The following is a 14,926-nucleotide window of genomic DNA, read 5'->3' as shown; positions in this document are numbered from 1 at the left end:
GCTCTTACCAGCACAGCTGAAAATAGAAAAGACTCCCCGTTTCCAGAGAGAGCCTGAGGTGATGAGATTTCTAGCCCACTTTCAGCCTTGGGTGGCTTGAATAAGCATCTAGACTCTGTCAGAGCGCAGATGACCCAAAAGGCCAAGCATAACATTTTCTAAAGCAGCCCCCTCCCGTTTTGGAGCAGCCATCTGGAGACACCAGGCACCTGATTTTCAGAGGTGCTGCCTACCCCAGCTCCAGTTGGAGTCAGTGGGGGCTGCAGGCACTCCGCCCCTCTGAAAAGTAGGCCCGGGGCTGTCTCAAATTGAGCTTCCAACATGACTGGCCTTTCCTGAATATTCAGCTGAAAATCTGTCCAGGTTTTCCCTGTTTCTAATGGAGCTAACAATATAAGGCCTGATCCTGCAAAGATCTGAATGTCCTCAGCTCCCCTTGGCCTAAGTAAATTACAGCTCCTCAGACTCTTTTATAGCTCTTTGTCCCTAATGGAATGGATAATGTTTGTCATATATGACAACAGAAAAATAAAACCATTTGTGATCCAGTGGAGATAGGAACCCCCATTTGTTAACACAACTGAAGCCACCTACAGGCTGACATTTCATTCCTCCCGAGCCCATCTGTTTGCAATAACAGTAATGGTTGTTGTAAACACCCATACGGGGACACAGAAGTGTTGATTTTGCTTATCTGTGGCCTGTCTCCCGTTTGCCAGAATGCCCTGGTGGACCTGAAAAGCCCTGCAGTGGCCACGGAACCTGTTTGGATGGTATAACACGGAATGGAACCTGCACCTGTGAGGTCAGTATGGGATGTACTGTGAGGAAATGTAATGCCACGTAATGAAAGGTATCTAGGTCCAGCCCAGGGGACGGCAGGGAAGGTATTAACCCTCTGGCTGGCCAAAAGTGTATAGTTGTTTTCCATGAGTGTACGGATTTGTAGGGGAGCAGGGCTGGGCCAGCTGTGGAGGACTAATGAATTCCCATCCGCATGTTGTACAAGGCACATGCTATGAGGAAGCAAGGGCTGTAAGAGTTTGGAAGAATCTCTAGGAAGAGATGGAGCTGACAAGTGGTGTGGGGGGATTTCCCCCATTCCCTGAGTGAAATAAGCTGTGTCTTATAGTTTCCCTTGGGCTGAAAGAAGGCCTGGTGTATTTGGACCTTAATAGGCAGCACTTTCCTCACATTTACTTTTTCTCTTTGACAATAATGTGCACACCAAGGAGTTTAGGGTCCAGGTCCTCAACAGTGTTTAGCTGCCTAACTCCCATCAAAATGCCTAAATAGCTTGGAGGATCTGGGCCTTATACTGCACCTAGATGGGCAGAATCCTTACCTGTTCTAGCTGGGCTGTCCACATCAAACCATGCCCAGGGCCCTGTCCAGCCTGCTGTGTTGGGGGTCTGGGTACCTATTCCTCTGACAAACACCCTCCAGAAGGTGGAGGGTACAAGGGGCCTCTGTTCTGCTCCTACAGGGGCTCCTGTGGATTCACGTCAGTACTGCCCCTCATACAAGTCGTGTGGGAACAAGCTGAAAGACACCCCTCCTACGTGAGCTTAAATGTGCATGTGGTAGTTGACCTTAGAGGAGGCAATGGGGCAAAATTAAGCACACAGCTCTCTGGCCTTGTCAGGTCCTTCCTTGCTGCAGGTCTCACAGCTGAGACCTGCAGCTGCCTCGCAGTACCCATACACACCTCATATACCCAGCTGGTTCCTGAAAGCATAGGAAGGGTCTAACCCAGTCATAACAGAATTCACCCAGACACTGTGAGGATTGTAAAATCACAGCCCCATTGACTGACTGAGACCTGTGAGCGAGACCAAAAAAGGCCACAAAATTTCAACATGTTCTCCAGATCAGCAGAAAAAGAGGCCAGCTAAAAATCGAAACTGGGTTTGACGTATGTGGTTCAGCACAGCCAAGCCTGAAAGAAAACTGGGTATAGCAATAATTTAGGGCCTGATACTCAGCCCTATGAAGTAAACAGAAAAAGTCCCATTGACATGAATGAACTTCGGATCAAGCCCTCTGAGAGTGCACATGAGAGAACTGGTACTTTTGTTTCTAGTCATGATAAAGACATTGTTTTTTCAATGACTGCCATGATTGTTCTGCTGTTTGCTCATTGGTAAAATTACATCAACTCTCCTTTCTACTGCAAGGGCTATTGGTAAGGCACTTGTAAGAGCAGGTTTCTATTTTGTATCACTTGAGCATGAACAGAAAATGAAAAGGGGAAGAGGGGAGACATAACAAGAGTTATTTATCACTTTGCAGCTTGAACTAAGTGACATCGTAAGAAAATAATGATTGACCAATTTTTTTTGTCCTTTTAGGGGAGATATGGCGGCTCTGCCTGCCAAGATTGTCTGGATGAGAATCTGTTTGGCCCTGACTGTCAATCAGGTAAACTACAGCAATGAACAATCTAAATCAACTGCAAAGAGACATCCCCACATACCGCTAAATGAATGCAGTGGAAGAGGATGGCATAGGAGGGCTGATCAGTGGAGAGGCGGGTGCTACTGTCTGAAAATTATAACTGCAACTGCAGCCTTTTTTCATCATTTTCCTTCTCTGGGATGAGGCTGTTTTGCATTTGCCTGACGGGGAGGATGCTGAAACTATGGGATCAAGTGTGTAAAGTGGGTCCAGCATTAGAATGTCTAAATCCCACTTCTGGAAGCAGCACTGAGACTTGTTCAGCACTGGTGTTCCTCACCTACTCCTGAGCTCCCAGATGTGGATTTGGGCATCCTGTTTGGGTGCCCACATTGGAAAGTTAGGCCTGCAATTGGTGGCTTTAATCATTGGGAACAGAGTGATCAGTTTGCCACACACTTGTAAGCTTGTTGTTCCTATGTTCAATAAACAGAAGAATCATCACAGCCATCTCTTAGTATGGGTGTTCTCAGTCTCTCCCACCTGGGATCTCAGATCAGTCCCTTTTTCTCCTATCCCCCCCTTTCCCACTGTCCTTTGCATCCGTAACCCAAAACTCTCTGCAGTTTTTGGTTTAAAAAACCCCCAAACCAAAGCCACACATCTTCTACTGCTACCTCCATTCCCACCCACTGGCTGCTTGCTGGTTCCCTCCCACCCCCAAGTGTCTCTCAGCTTCCCCCACATTGCCCTTCCCGTGAAGCTAATAAATTTGATGTTGGCAGAGATCCCTGCACTGTTTCTCACATGTTGTATTTCATAGAGCCAGATTATGCCTGCCCCTATTCCCCCACCCTTGTATTGGCATAGGGGATAGCCAAGATCCTCGTGTTTGCATTCAAGAAGTGCTAGCATCTTTAGTGACACTAACTGTCCCCTGGCCTCTCTCCTTCCATGCTAGCTGGTGGACTGCAGCAATCACTGGAGGAGGAGGGGACGGAGGACTAACTGCATCTCTGAAAAGGTGGTGTGGATGCTGCATTTGAGCTGCATGCTCCACCCATGGGCGTGTTCTGCCTGCCCCTGCACTCCCCAGACAGGACACCTCCAGGGATTCAGAGCTCCACCTTTTGAGGGTGGCTTGCAAAACCTCATTATGGCCCTGGCCTCTAAGAGTGAGAGGCTAAAGTACAGTTGCCTGTAGACTAAGGTGTCCAGATGGCTCAATATCAAGGGCTTTGTCCTATATCCTATTATTCCCCATGCTGATTTTTCACAGTTGCTATCTGGTCACCCTGCTCTAGACTTAAAAGCCTGGATTGGATTTATAAGCTTTCAGTGTGTTTAGTGGATGTATCCCAAGCACCCATGTTGTTCCCTGCAGCTTCCAGTACGTGATTGTGTGGGTTTCTCTTGCAGTGTGTGACTGTCAGCATGGAGTGTGCAACCACGGGATCTCTGGTGATGGAAGCTGTACCTGCCATGGAGGTTACACTGGCCCGAAGTGTGATCAAGGTAAATGTTGGCATTTCCCTCCCAAATAATTTAGAAATCATGAAGTGGGCTCAATATATGTGCCCCCAGAGGAGGAAAAATAGTCTGAAAATACAGAGGAAGGATGGGCTTGTGGTTAAGGAACTGGGTGAGGACTTAGGAGAGCAAGAATCAATCCCAGCTCTGCGACAGACTCTGGCTTTGATTGTGGGCGTTGTACAGCCTTCTCTGGGCCTCAGTTCCCTATCTGTGCAATGGGGCTAATGCTTCTTTTCTTCTACCTTTTGTCTGCCTTATATGTCTAGAGTGTAAACTCCTTGGCGTGGGCAGTTTCCTTATTATTGATATGTGCTCTTCACTGCATGCTGCTGAAACCCCAAGTAATAACAGGAATCATTTAAATTATTTCTTGGCCTCCTCAGATGGTAAGTTGTATTATCCAGAGGCATCCGCTGCAGCTGAGGGAACCCTCCTTTTGTTTTATGATTTCAGAACTTCCCCTTTGCAGAGCTGTAGCCTGCGGGAACAATGCCAAGTGTGTGTTGATGAACGGGATGGCAATATGTGACTGCATGCCAGGGTATAGAAAGAGAGGGAGCATATGCCAAGGTGAGACACCTCCCTGTGACCAAATCTTCCTAATCCTATATTCAGGACAATCTCCTGTGACTGGATCTATGTGGTGTGAGGCTGCCACTGACGCACCAAACACCGCTGCACCTCTAGCAGAATGTGGTTGTGCTGCCAGGTTTTCCCACATGCCTGGGGCCCAAGCCTGAGCCCTTGACTTGGGCAGAGCTGAGTGTCAAGCACTGTTCTGAAGTCAACGGATTTCTGTGCAAGGGAGCTTTGGAAAACCAAAGTAAAGACCTCGAGGCTGCTCCTTGTGTAGGTAGGCGAGCTGGAGAGAATGTGTCGTGTTGGGACAGGATTCTGGAGAGTTAATCAGTTCTGCGTGAATAATCATACAGTGCAGCCAGGCTAAACCAGGCTAAATAATGCATGTAATCATGCACCTCACTGTGGAGTCTCTGGGCTTGTCTACATGAACATATAATTTGTGGCAAGCTGGGGTGTCAGTCTATCTCACACTAGCCTGATGTGCACTGCTCCACTTTGAAATGGGAATAGATCAAGTGCAGTAGGAAACTTTTTGTGTGCCACAGCAGGTCCCCACGGACAGTTAGTGCATGACAGGCTAGTGCAGGGTGGCTTTATACCCCAGCTTGCCACGAACTGTGTATTCATATGGAGAAGTCCTCAATGACCTCGTGTTTAGGAACTCCTAGTAACCTGGGCCATAACAGCACTTTTTTCTCTGTCTGTGCTAGGCTAATGTGCCAAAATGGAGCTAGGTTAGTGTGCTTATGGAAGTGCCAGTTTTAGATGACCTGTAAGACTATGCAATTTTAATGGCTGCTGTTTTCCACCCCAGAGGTGGCTGTATTTCATGAATTGTTAGTGATCTCTCTCTCTCTCTCTCTCTCTCTCTCATTTAAAATTTGTTTTATGTTCATGAATTGCTTTTCCTAGGACTAAAAGACACTACTATTTAAACATAAATTACTATTCAGAGGTGGATGGATCCAAACACCCTACACATTTGGGGACCTTAATGGACCAAAACTCTGGTTTCAAATACCCTCAGAGTTTGTAAAAGTTCAGAAAGAGACCCAAACTTCTCATTTCTGGCCCTTCTCTTATTAACTTTTACGCTATTAATATGAAATGAGAACTGCTCAGCTCACTCATCCAAATCGCTCAGCCAAAAAATCTCCATTGTCTGACAATGGGTTATATAAGTCGAAAAGTTTCCCAGTTTAAACTGAATAAATTCCACATCCCCCATTATGTTTGTATCAGAGGGTTTCTACTGTAGTACTTCAAGTGCTGGTTTTTAATGAGGGACTTGGTTATGCTCCCCTCTCATCTCTGTGTTTATGTATAGCTCAGGATCCTTGTACTTCATCACCATGCTCCTCGTTAGCTGTCTGTAAGGCTCTAAGACCAGGAAAATATGAATGCACTTGCAAAGATGGTTATCATGGAGATGGGAAGGTATGCCAGCCTATCAATCCATGCATTACCAATAATGGAGGCTGCCCTGAGAATTCCACCATCTGTCTCTATAAAGGCCCAGGAAAGGTAAGGTGAAGAATTGCTTCTAATGAATTTGTATGTAGCAGTAGAAAACCAGGGAGAAACTGCTGAATTGGAATTCATTTGCAAATTGGATACTATTAATTTAGGCTTAAATAGAGACTGGGAGTGGCTAAGTCATTATGCAAGGTAGCCTATTTCCCCTTGTTTTTTCCTACCCCCTCCCCCCCCCAGACGTTCTGGTTAAACTTGAATTTAAACCTGGAGAGTGGTCAGTTTGGATGAGCTATTGCCAGCAGGAGAGTGAGTTTGTGTGTGTGTGTGTTTCGGGGGTGAGGGGGTGAGAGAGCCTCAATTTGTGCTGGAAATGGCCCACCTTGATTACCATGCACATTGTAGGGAGAGTGGTCACTTTGGATGAGCTATTACCAGCAGGAGAGTGAGTTTGTGTGTGTATGGGGGTGAGGGAGTGAGAGAACCTGGATTTGTGCAGAAAATGGCCCACCTTGATTATCATACACATTGTGAAGAGAGTTGTCACTTTGGATGGGCTATTGCCAGCAGGAGAGTGAGTTTGTGTGTGGGAGGGCGGAGGGTGAGAAAACCTGGATTTGTGCTGGAAATGGCCCAACTTGATGATCACTTTAGATAAGCTATTACCAGCAGGAGAGTGGGGTGGGAGGAGGTATTGTTTCATGGTCTCTGTGTGTATATAATGTCTTCTGCAGTTTCCACGGTATGCATCCGATGAAGTGAGCTGTAGCTCACGAAAGCTCATGCTCAAATAAATTGGTTAGTCTCTAAGGTGCCACAAGTACTCCTTTTCTTTTTGTGAATACAGACTAACACGGCTGTTACTCTAAAACCAGGTAACTAATTCTTCCAGCGGTCTCGCTGGGCTAAATTGCATTGGCCAAAGCTGTTATCCTAACTTTGTTTTTGCAAGGATAGATCATCCAAACTTTTTGTGGGATGCTCTTGAATAAAAGTTGATCTGTGATTGCAAGATTTTAATCATCTGATTTTGCTTTCCTTAGTCATCTTGTGTGTGTAAGCCTGGAATGAGTGGCCCGTACCCTTCAGCAGGCTGCTCATCTGTCCGTGAGTGTCAGCGGTACTTCTGTGACATGACTGCAAAATGTAAAATCAATACAGATGGGACTGCCAGGTGAGTTGCTCCAAAAAGCGCCCTTAAAGATGCCTGTTTTTGTAACTAAAACAAGGCTTTTATTTGGATGAGCTGAATAATATTGGAAAACCAGAGAGATAGGTGGGGAATACTTGCTGTGGTCAGGTTTTGAAAAGAACAAAAATAAGAGTCTGTTGAAACAAATAAAAATCTTACATAAGTAGCTGTGACAGCCCCGCACCTGGTCCATAAGAGGGGCTGAACGTGGGACATTCAGTGTTTCATCAGTCCTCTACCACTTGAGCTAAAGGAGTAACCTCGTTAGCTGGTAGCAGTAGTAAGCTATCTAGTGGCACAGACATGTGAAGAGGGACACAGCACACCCTTTGCCAGCATGTTACAGGAGGACTCCTGGACAGGGTCCTTTGATGTGTGTTTGACGAAAGAATCTTCAACACTCTTCCAGTGTAGGCCCGTGAGCAGGAGAATGAATTAGGATTTTAGGCCAGTTTAGTGCCGGGTCTGACTGCTCAGCACAGCGGAGAGACATACTAAAACTAGCCTTAAAACAATTCCTGTAGAAAAAAAAAGTGCTCATCTGAGCAAACACTTTGGGCTTAATCGTGCTTCACGTGAGGCTGAGCAGCCCTCGGAAAGGGGAGCACTGCCTGAACCACAGTGTCTGGGAACATCCCTGGTGTAATGCCTTTTGGGCCGCGGAGGGAGCATGGTGAGGGGTGTCCCTTGCTACTCTGTACAAAAGGCGTAGCCGTGGCCTTTCGCAGGGAAAAGAGAGGGAAGCCATGGCCCCATCTCTGATGCTGTCCCTCAGGTGCCATTAACACTGCTGGCTGCACTAAAAGGTCTCTCCCTGTTGTGTCCCCCAGCTCAAATCAGACAAATTATGGCTTCACTTCTGGGGATGTGCAAGGTGGGGGAAGGGCTCCCTGCTCACTCTTCTTCTTCTAGGGCCTCTGCTCTGGAGCAGCCGTTATTTGACCCTTTGCAGGGCTGGAGCCATGTAAACCTCCTCTCCTTGCCCTGTGTGTGGCTATCTGCAATTCTGAAATAACAATAGCTGAACTGATACTTGGATTGAACCCAGACAGGAAAAAGTGCAGGTTTCAGACTGAGATTCCAAGTAGCTGCCGCCTGATTGCTGCAAAGCTGTGTGAACTGGGACAAAGATTTTCACATGCAGATAAGCTTTGTTGCAAAACTCATTAGCCTGCCTGGGGCCTCAATATGCCTAGAGCTGGCTCTTGGAAAACACTGGGCAGTCTGTTTGGACCAGTGGAGCTGGAAATCCACTGAGATGAGTAGAAGTTGAGGGCTCTGGGACATAGCATTAGAAAAACAACATTCCCTAGATTGGCACTAATACCTTGGATGTGAAGCATGGCCTCAAGTGCTCAGATACTAAACAGCTCGATAGCTAGGCCTTGGGTAGGACTGGAAAACTCCAAAGGGAATCTCAGGGCCATCAGGAAGTGCTGAGGGTGGTTCATTAGATGGTGCTCTTTCTTCTGAGTCAGTCCTGAACCCTGGGCTGCAGCATGGTACAAGGGGCAGCTCAGCTGCTGCATTTGGAAGAGATGTAAAACCAAGGTCCTGACCGGCTGTGGCTGTTCAGATTCACCGGTGACAGGTGTAGCCAAGAGTGTTTTATCCCACGTGTACCTGGTGAGATGGGTGTGACTTCATCTCTTGGCTGCTGACATTGCAGCTGTGGCCCACTGCTGCATCTGTCACCCCGAGGTGAAATTATTGTCACACGCTCTATGTGAACGACACCTGGAGACTATCTGAAAACTGAAGCTGGTCCCGAATGAGGCCACTTGCTCATTTTTATCAGTTTCAGTATATCAACTTGCTGTTCATGACACGGTGGTTAAAAGGCCCGAGTCCTGTCTACACTAATACACTATTGCTACCGCCAGTGCAGCTGCACTGTTGTTGGAAAACTAAATGCCCTAATACAGTCAAAGCCTCACCAAAAGCACCGCCCGTCAGTGCTCTCTAACTTGCACTGGCTGCCTATAAGCTTCTGGGTGGAGTTTAAGTTGTTGGTTTTCACTTGTAAATTCCTAATGGTTTGGGTTCTGCGCAGGGTAAGAAACCACCTCTCCCCTATGTATTACGGTCCTGGTTGTGATCAGTGGCAGCACTCCCCTGGATTTAAACAAGGAGCATCAGGCAGGGCGCAGTCCATGAAGGATGTTCAGCTTTGTAATTCACTCCCCGCTTCCCCCTTGGTTCACTAGAGCTTAGATTTATTAACCTTCTGCACATCCTGGAGAGCCCATCCTTTCTGTCTGGCATTTGGAAGTTGTAGGTTAATGAGTGTCAAATACTTTTTTTTTTTTTTTTAAGGAGTATTTCATATTCTCAGTATAATGGGTATCTTGTTTAATGTGCAGTTCCCGGGTAGCATCTTCAGATACAAAATATTGCAACATTGTGTTTTTGGATTGCTAATTCTATTTCATCCGGAGGGGGGTGGATCTGATCTGATGGGTCTCATCAATCTCTCCACTTCCTATGTTGTTCCTCCCTGCTATTTATTTAGGTTTTAACAGATTAGTGTGTAGTCAAAGTCTCTAGTCTGTATGAATGGATCACATCCAGACTTTATCAAGCCTACCAAGAACCATTTTTGTAATGACTATTATTTCTCACTCATATCTTACTCTTTAGCTGTGTCTGCAAAGATGGGGAGATTGGAGATGGGAGAAGTTGCTACAAAAATCTCATGAGTGAGATCTCTCAGCTGAATACTCGAGGAAGATGGTATAAGAAATTAAGCAGTGCAAACAAAATGTTTGGTAATGCTCTTCTGAATTATTTTGGGGAATGGAGCTAAGATGGGGCTTGGGTGCTGCCAGTGAATGGTTAAGATTCGAAAGAAAACTGAGATGTCTAATGTTATATGAAAAGATAAGGCAGTGTCAAGGAATCTACATCTGAACTCTTCCTGCATGATGGGGCTCTTGCCAGCTCTGCGCGTGTTAACAAACCACAGAGATGATTCCTGTGTGAGAGGTATTAGTGCTGATTGACAGCCCTAGTGACTGAGGTCCTCTGTCCACGAAGCAGGTGAAGCGTAGACCTTGGTGGCATAAGCTTCACCACATCAGTCCATCAACACGCCTCAACCAGCCGGGACTACTTAGATGGTTGTTCATACTTCATTACTCTTTCATTCCTTGGGCTCTTTGTTAAGATGTCCAAAAGTGGTACAAATAATGATAGAGGCTTTGTGCTGTGGATACTTGTTTGCTAAGACTTGATGGAGATCTACCTCCTTGATTTCACGTAGGCCACCAAACAACCCACAGACAGTAGGCTAGATTTGAGCTGGCACTGTAGAGATGAAAGGCTTCCACTTTTTGTGCACTTTGGCACTCCTTAACTAAGTCAGAGCTCTGCACACATGGGGGGTGTAGTAGTAAGATTTTATGTTTGTATTTTGTATAATTTAAAATAAAAAATAAAGAATAATAATGTAGCATGTACTAAATGTGTTAGTGTATGATTTGATCATATCCTGCCAGCCACCCTTTCCGAAAGCAAAAAGGAATGGCCTAATGGGCCGTTGGTAAAGATGCATCAGGCCAGAATCTGTGTCTGAGCTGATTTCAAGGCAGTAACAGACCTTTTAGGGTCACCACTTTGTTGTAGGTTTAGTATTTTAAAATAAGTAAAAGAATGCAATGATTGTTTTCTCTTGCATTGCAATTTGATGTTCCTGTTCAAATGCTCTGTGTAAATCAATTCTGTTTTGTGTGTGAATGAGAAATGTATGTTTGTTAAAAAAATAAGTGTAAAGGCCATCACCTGACCAAATGTTCTTTAAAAAGAAAAAAAAAAAAAAGGACAAATGTAAGGGCGCCAAAAGATTGCAACATGCCCCTATTATATTAAAATGTCAAAGGAGGGCAAATTAACTAGTCTAAAAATAAAACAGGCACCTTTCAATAAAAGCAAAATAGCTGTAATCAAAATCAGCATTGAATAACTCCCTAAAAAACTGAATAAAAAATAAAGAAAACAATTTAAAAAAACAAGCACTCATCAAACAACAATTAATTACAACATGATGGTGCAAAACTCATTGGTCCCAATAAAAAAAATCACTATATAAATAGTGGGCCTTGCCATAAAACTTTGGGTTCATCCTGCCAAGACTTCCCCGAAGCATCATATTGCAACCGACAAAACCCAGCTCCTACCTACCCGTCATCAACGTAGCTGGCCACTAAATTAATCTGAACTCTAAACTGGTAACTATAACATCGACTGGTGGAACTCTGTGTGTAAGTAAATGCATATGCTAATTGTTGTATTTCCAATAAATGTGGCATATTGCCTTTTCCCCTGAAAAAGATCCTGGGTGCTTCTTATAAGCATAGCGGGGAGGGGAAGAATGTGTTAATGCAATGTGAAGGCTGTACAATTAGGCCCCAACCTGGCAAAAGCTCGTTTTTGTACAAACTTTCCTAAATAGTTTGTGCAGGTGGGCACTTGGATTCTGATCCCAAGCCCACTGAAGTCAGCGGAAAAACTCTCATCAACACCACTGGGGTTTGGATCAGGCCCTTAAAGAATTCATGCAATGAAGTCTAACTATGTCCAGAAGTAACTCATCTTTGTGCAGAGACCATGAAAGTTCAACCCTACACATCAGAAAGTTATAAGCATGTGAAAACTGAGACTTAGTGTTGAAACTGTTCTGCAAGGTTAGGCCTTGATCTAAAACCCACTGAAGGTAACAGAAAGACTTAACTCTTAACTAATAACTTTCACTGCCAAGCTAGCATTGTGATATCCCACTACCAATCCCCTGATCCATCCAGTTCCCCATAAATTCACTCTGGTCACTCACTTTAGGCTGAAGACACAGGGATGTGTTAACCCCTCCTTCCCTAACAAGAGGAAAAATAAAACTGGTAATTTATGTTGTTCTGTATGCTTGGTAACTGTTTTGGGGTTTTGTTTTTTAACAGCTTCAGGGTGTTCTTTGGCACTGACAAAATATGGGCCTTTCACAGTCTTTGTGCCAAGCCTTCAACCGTATAGTGAAAGAACTGACTTCAACGTAAGTGTCACCCCTTTTAGTAACCTCACTTCTTCAAGCATTGAGTTCTGTAGTCTTTTTAAAGAGTAGCTGACCTGTCAGAGAGAAACTTTAGAATGCATTATGTTTAGAAACAATTCCACTGAGATACAATTCAGACTCTAGCTGAGATTAATTTTAATGGGAGATGCTAAATCCCCTGTGTTGCTTTGCAAATCTCAACTTCCCTCTCTTTCTTTTCTCCTTTCTTTATTAATAGACATTTTTTACCACTGAACATGATTATGAATCTGTTAGCTCTTGTTTGCTCTAATCTGTTTGAAAACCTCTGCTTGTGACACAGTGATAATTCTCAGCACTTTGTATGCCTTTTACTTTTTAAGGCCAGGATTATCAAAAGCACTCAGCAGTGGCTTAATTCTCCTCCCATTAACATCAGTGACTGAGTGCTTTTTAAAATCCCACCATAAACCATTTCTAAAAATATGAATGACTCCTCAGCCCTTGTGATATTAAGTTGACTATAGATGGGCTTGAGCAGAACCTGGGATCCAAACTTTGAGGGATTCAGAATCCCAACCCAGATCTGAATGTTGCAAATGTCTCTTGTAAAGACAAGAGGTTGAACAAAAACTCTGCATCCAAAACTCCTCCAGACTCTGCCGTATTTGTTACCTACATCCAGGTTTTGCGTCTTGGGGCCATCTCTTAGTATGATGCTCCTTTTAATGACTGAGAAGCCAAGGTGTTGACTTGCTCAAAGCAATGGGTTTCAGAGCCCAGATGAGAGCTCAGCAGTCCCTAATTCCCAGTCCTGTGCTGTAGTAGACCATGCAAATCCCTTTCGTGCTACCATTTTAAATGTTTTATGAAATTGTATTCATTTTCACATTTGTCACAAATGCAACCAAACCAACCATAAAACAGATGGAAACACTTGTATGCCATTTCCCCTGTAGAATGGAAAACTCTGCCAAACATGATCAGACAGGAGGTACACGTGCAGGTTATTCAGCAAACATTTAAAACAAACCAAGCCAGCTTTCTGCTTGTTACCTTAGAACACTCAGAAACAAGGATGTAGTACCTTTAAAAAATACTCCAAAACTGGCTTGTTGGACTGTGTCAGAAATGTAATTCCTACACATACAGCATAACAAAAATAACCATGCGATCAGGGAAACTTAAAAAAATATATAATGTACTTAGCAAGTCCTTGATAAAACTGTGTGGGCCACATTGTACTGTGTATTGGTGAGCAGAAGTTTCCTTGTGAAACATTAGATGTGGAATTTGGATGGAGGGGCAGTCTTATAACTTGTCCAAATCCAATAGGTTTCTCTCTAAATAAGCCCCTTAAAATCACTTGCTTTTGGATCAGACTCTTATTCTTGCTCATGCACACACAAATAGCTTCAACCAGAAGTTATTGGCTTGTTGCAGGAATCACTGGGTAAGAGTCTATGGCCTATATTATGCAGAAAGTCAGACTAGATCATCCTAATGGTACCTTCTGACCTTAAAATATATAAACCTGTGAAAATACTCCACTGCTGCTGTAAAAGGCTTCTAAGGGCCTGTCTACATGTGAAAGTTAATTTGGGTAAATTAGGGCGTGAATTTTAAAGTGGATTAACTATTCCCAATTAACTCCATGTGTGGATGCAAGTAGATTAAACTAATTCAGGGTAAGGCACTGATCTGGAATGAAAGCATCTGCACATGGAGTTAGTCAGGTATAGCTATTCTGGAATAACTCTCTGTGTAGATGAGCACTGATTTGAATATAAATTAGGAAATGCCTTCACTTTCTGATCCGGAATGTATATGTAAAGTATTTTTCTATGTGTATTAGACTGGAAAGACAGCTGAAACTATGTACAAGCTTTTTTATTTTTTTTGGAAGGCATATCAGTTCTCCCTGTGTTCTGATTTATTTCCATAAAGGACACAATTGCCCAGCATTTATGCAAAATGCATATAATTCCTGGTCAGCATTTGGTGGAAGATATGGTCAAGATCAAGACGCTGTGGACGTTGTCTGGGCATCAGCTCACGTTTAATGATCAGATAAAGGTATCACAACATCGTACTAGGTACCAGGTTGCCGTTTTCACATGGTACGGGGACAAAGGTGTAAAGCTGTATCCCTGACACACTTTCATGTCAGAATCCTTTCTTCCTTATTCTGCCGCATTTTGACCAGTTTAGGACTTCGTTTGTTCCATAATGTAATAATCAAATCACAGAGTAGATGACCTATTATGTCTTCTATTACATCTCCGTGTCAATACAAGATGGATTGTTCCCTACCTGCCGTTTGTTCTATATGCTATGCATCCAGTTTTAAATAACCCAAGCAATGAACCTTCCCCTACTTTCCCTCAGAGACCAATATTCAGCATAAATTATCCTTTGCTTAGGATACTCTGTTTCATCCAGTTACTCCTAGATATACCCCCAAACAATTTTTTCTGGCCTCTTTAGCTCTTCTCCTTCAGAAACTTATACTTGGAAAAGGTACTTCCCCTTATTTGTTTTTAGCTACATCTTCATATTACAGTCTCTTAATCTTTCCTTGTAAGTCTACCCCAACCCCTTTGTGATAATTTTTGCTGTTTTTCTCTGAAGCTTTTCTCTATCTATATTGTCCTTGAATTGAGATGCCTAGAACAGTGTGTTGTCTAGGAGATGAGGTCTCACTAGTTTTGTATATAGTATAGGGAAAC

At 44.0% G+C, this 14,926-nt stretch overlaps 1 protein-coding gene across 1 annotated transcript in view; it reads left to right on the top strand.

Annotated features, from left to right (window-relative positions):
* STAB1 (stabilin 1) overlaps positions 1-14,926 on the top strand; it is a 98,877-nt gene that overhangs the window by 6,842 nt on the left and 77,109 nt on the right. The window contains 9 exon segments of the mRNA XM_077822226.1: positions 720-805; positions 2,352-2,421; positions 3,817-3,912; positions 4,384-4,500; positions 5,840-6,036; positions 7,029-7,159; positions 9,818-9,945; positions 12,127-12,218; positions 14,145-14,273. Coding sequence (XP_077678352.1) covers positions 720-805; positions 2,352-2,421; positions 3,817-3,912; positions 4,384-4,500; positions 5,840-6,036; positions 7,029-7,159; positions 9,818-9,945; positions 12,127-12,218; positions 14,145-14,273 — 1,046 coding nt within the window.

This window comes from Eretmochelys imbricata, chromosome 7 (assembly GCF_965152235.1).
Source record: "Eretmochelys imbricata isolate rEreImb1 chromosome 7, rEreImb1.hap1, whole genome shotgun sequence".
NCBI lineage: Eukaryota > Metazoa > Chordata > Testudines > Cheloniidae > Eretmochelys > Eretmochelys imbricata.
This window is presented reverse-complemented; position numbering and strand designations above follow the sequence as displayed.